The following is a 4,153-nucleotide window of genomic DNA, read 5'->3' as shown; positions in this document are numbered from 1 at the left end:
AGACAGGGAGAGCAGCAAGAGAGAGAGCAGGCAAAGCAGTTAAAGAGAGAGCAGAAAAAGCAGCGAATTAGGGAGCAGAGAGAGAGAGAGCAGGGAGAGAGAGAGGAGAGAGAGCAACAAGAAAGAGAGCAGAGACAGAGAAAGCAGGAAGAAAGAGAACAGCAAGAGAGACAGCAGAGAGAGCAGGCAAAGCAATTAAAGAGACAACAGAAAAAGCAGCAATTGAGAGAGCGGAGAGAGAGAGAGCAGGGAAAGATAGAGCAGAGAGAGCAGAGACAGAGAGAGCAGCAAGAGAGAGAGCAGAGACAGAGAGAGCAGGAAGAGATAGAGCAGAGAGAGCAGCAAGAGATGGAGCAGGCAAAGCAGTTAAAGAGAGAGCGGAGAGAGAGAGAGCAGAGACAGAGAGAGCAAGAAGAAAGAGAGCAGCAAGAGAGAGAGCAGAAAGAGCAGGAAAAACGAGAGCAGAGACAGAGAGAGCAGGAAGAGATAGAGCAGAGAGAGCAGCAAGAAAGAGAGCAGAGACAGAGAGAGCAGCAAGAAAGAGAGCAGAGACAGAGAGAGCAGGAAGAAATAGAGCAGAGACAGAGAGAGCAGGAAGAAATAGAGCAGAGAGAGCAGCAAGAAAGAGAGCAGAGACAGAGAGAGCAGGAAGAAATAGAGCAGAGAGAACAACAAGAAAGAGAGCAGAGACAGAGAGAGCAGCAAGAGAGAGAGCAGAAGAAGCAGCGAGAGAGAGAGCGGAGAGAGCAGCGAGAGAGAGAGCAGCGAGAGAGAGAACAGCAAGAAAGAGAGCAGCGAGAGAGAGAGCAGAGAGAACAGCAAGAAAGAGAGCAGAGAGAGAGAGAGCAGCGAGAAAAGCAAGAAAGAGAGCAGAAAGAGAGAGAGCAGCGAGAGAGAGAACAGCAAGAAAAAGAGCAGCGAGAGAGAGAGCAGATACAACAGCAAGAAAGAGAGCAGAGAGAGAGAGAGCAGAGAGAACAGCAAGAAAGAGAGCAGAGAGCGAGAGAGCAGGCAAAGCAGTTAAAGAGAGAGCAGAAGAAGCAGCGAAAGAGAGAGCAGAGAGAGAGAGAGCAGAGAGAGAGAGAGCAGAGAGAAAGAGAGCAGCGAGACAGAGAGCAGAGAGAGAGAGAACAGCAAGAAAGAGAGCAGAGAGAGAGAGAGCAGCGAGAGAGAGAGCAGAGAGAGAGAGAGCAGAGAGAACAGCAAGAAAGAGAGCAGAGAGAACAGCAAGAAAGAGAGCAGAGAGAGAGGGAGCAGAGAGAGAGAGAGCAGAGAGAACAGCAAGAAAGAGAGCAGAGAGAGAGGGAGCAGGCAAAGCAGTTAAAGAGAGAGCAGAAGAAGCAGCAAAAGAGAGAGCGGAGAGAGAGAGAGCAGAGAGAAGAGCTCATGGACGCCAGGCCGTCTGACCAGATGTTTCCTGAGGAGCTGAGCTGCCAGCTGGACAGACTCCTCCTGGACGACACGGCCAGTGACCAGCAGGTCTTTGACTGGGTGGAGGTACGAAGTTCACCTTTCAAATATCTCATCAGAAACACTGTAGATGATGTTTGATTGATTGTTTGTTAGGATCTGTTGCTGATCAGGCCAGTAATTCACTCAGCAGATGATGATGATGATGATGATTCTAGTTTATTGACGTCTATACATATAGAATGCTTCAAGCCTCTTTGTTTGGAAGAGCTTTACATTTTGCCCCTGAGTCCAAATGATGTTCATGGTGGACGTCTGTACTGACCTCTTCTTTCTCTGGGTGTTTATCAGGCCAACCTGGATGAAGGTCAGAGGAGGTCGCCGCCCTTCCTGAGGGCTCTGATGACCAGCGTGTGCCGGTCAGCATATCTGTATAGAGGTAAGCTGGCCCCCACCTGGAGGAGACGCTTCTCTTGTGTTCTGCTCAAACAGTAGCGCTGATTGAAAGATGTCCACTTGGAGGCTCAGCATGCACTCACTCTTCCTCCTGCTTTGCTGCACAGCTTTTGGCACCAACTTCCTTCTGGACCAGAGCGTCCTGCAGAGGAGACGGCCGGTCCTGCTGGAATACCTGGACTCAGACACTGAGCAGCAGCTGCAGGCGCTTTATGCTCTGCAGGCGCTGGACGTTGCCCTCCGTCATCCTCCACGTAAGTGAACTGGAGCTTTCTTACACCTTCTGTTCTTCACCAACATAGAGACTCAAGTTAGAAAGACATAAACGTCCAGAAGAGTCCAAACTGACATTGCTGTCCTCTCCAGATGTTCTCCGGTTCTTCTGTGAATGGCTGGCTGACCAGGGCCTGATCTCCGTCGAGGCTTTCAACAAGTGGCACACCAGAGAAGATCCAGACGAGCAGCAGGGGAGAGACGTGGTCCTGGAGTCCCTCAGGACCTTCTTTGTGATCCTGCTGAAGGCCGAGGAGGAGCGAGGGGACTGCTGAGCAAGGAGCCCGCCAGGCCAGCATCCCAACGGCAGAGGACACTTCCACCTGGACATCCTGCCTCGTCTTTCTCTCCGTCTGGTTTAGCTGATGCAAAATAAAAAGACAGAAAAAGAAATGAGTGGACTGAGTCAATCCTCAAAGGGGAAGCATTTTGGTCTGACAGATGATCTCACTGTGATGTAAAGAAATACCCCCATAGATATACATCTATCTATATATATATTGAACTTTCTTACATAATGGTCACAGTTCATTAAGATCATTGAAGGAGTTTTGCAGATATGGACACAGACGGGCCCATTCAGTGTGAAAAGCCACGCCTTGGCAACACTTTATGTGTAAATGAGAGTTTTTGTGTAATTATAGAAGAGCCATTTTTCAATGATCACTGGGATTCTTTACTACATAGAAGGATGGTTAGATTGAAAACTACAGCCTACAAAGGCCTGTCTTAAAATTACAAAAACTGTCATCGGGGAAAATAGTGTTAATAGTTTGGAAACTGGTCAAACTAGTTAGTGGTAATCAAAGTAGTGGTCCACTCAGCAAATCACTGGATTGAATCTGGACAATACAAAGTGGTTCAAGTAAGAATTGTATGACGTAGATACAGTAAGAACATAGTATGGTAATTATAGTATAGTATAGTAAGTATAGCTAGTAGACAGTGATGTGTCACATAGTGCGCCACTAATACAATTACTTTACTATTGGTGAATCATCTCAATTACACTTTGTTTTTTGCATGAGACTTTCCCAGAGACGTACGTTAGTTGTTACCGTGTTCATACACTTTAGTGTATTTGTACGTTAAATCCTAATAAAAGCAGCTGTAAAAGAACAGGCAGTGGACAGCCAGTCAGTGTGCGTTCCCCTGGACAGGAATCAGTTTGTGCACAACACTGCAGCTTTACTGCACTATTTATGTTCTCACTCTGAAATGAGACCGACTGACTGACTCACTTGGTCACAATTGATAATCCATCAGTTCTTCCCAGCGCTCTGGAGCATCTGAACATGAAAGTTTGACATATGAACATGGTGCTGCTGATTCAGCAGTAATGTTCCACCAAAGCAGTGCTTCTCAAATGGTGGGGCGAGCCCCCCTGGGGGGGCGTGGTGGGGTGTCAGGGGGGGCGTGAGGCAGGCGCGACTTTCAGTATTAGTGTCTTTATTGATGCTTGAACGATAAAAAAGGGCCTCCAGCTCATTTTATTAATTTATTTTGATAATCAGGCGATTGTATGCAGAATGCTGGTGCCAACAACTCATACATGGTTTATACAGATCAATAAATAAATATTATCAGGTTCTCAATGGTAGTACAATTCGGGGGGGGGGGGGTGAAAATGTTTTTGTCCTCTAGGGGGGGCATGACAGAAAATAATTGAGAACCACTGCACTAAAGAAACATCTGGACCACTGCAGCTTGGCTGTTTATGACGACGTGGATCTGTAAGTCTGGTATTTGAAGATATTAGATGTGTGAGATGAATCTGGCATCAATTCACCACCTCACAATCAGCGCTGCAGGTTCCCCGTCTCCAAAATGTGCCATAAAAAGCCTAATCTGTTAAAAAAAAAAAAAAAGTCTTCACTTTGTTGAGAGAACATGCAAACTGATGATCAAAGAACAGATCATGGACACGGATCCAGGTCAAAGTACAGCCAATACAACGTACAGGGAGTTTTTGCTGCCCAGTAGTCATACTGGGAATCAGCTGCAGACGTTCCAC

General features: G+C 47.0%; 1 protein-coding gene across 1 annotated transcript; it reads left to right on the top strand.

Moving 5' to 3' along the window:
- Positions 1-1,386: 1,386 nt before the first annotated feature.
- LOC308148208 (eukaryotic translation initiation factor 4 gamma 3-like) lies at positions 1,387-2,414 on the top strand (the record flags this gene model as incomplete). The annotated part of the gene is made up of 4 exons (XM_080521652.1): positions 1,387-1,497; positions 1,762-1,849; positions 1,974-2,120; positions 2,233-2,414. 4 exons carry the CDS (start codon positions 1,387-1,389, stop codon positions 2,412-2,414), a joined length of 528 nt encoding a protein of 175 aa, XP_080377778.1.
- Between the last annotated feature and the right edge of the window lie 1,739 nt (positions 2,415-4,153).

This window comes from Blennius ocellaris, assembly GCF_963422515.1.
Source record: "Blennius ocellaris genome assembly, contig: SCAFFOLD_159, whole genome shotgun sequence".
In the NCBI taxonomy this organism is placed as follows: domain Eukaryota; kingdom Metazoa; phylum Chordata; class Actinopteri; order Blenniiformes; family Blenniidae; genus Blennius; species Blennius ocellaris.
The sequence above is the reverse complement of the archived record's forward strand: the minus strand, read 5'-3'. Positions and strand labels throughout refer to the sequence as shown.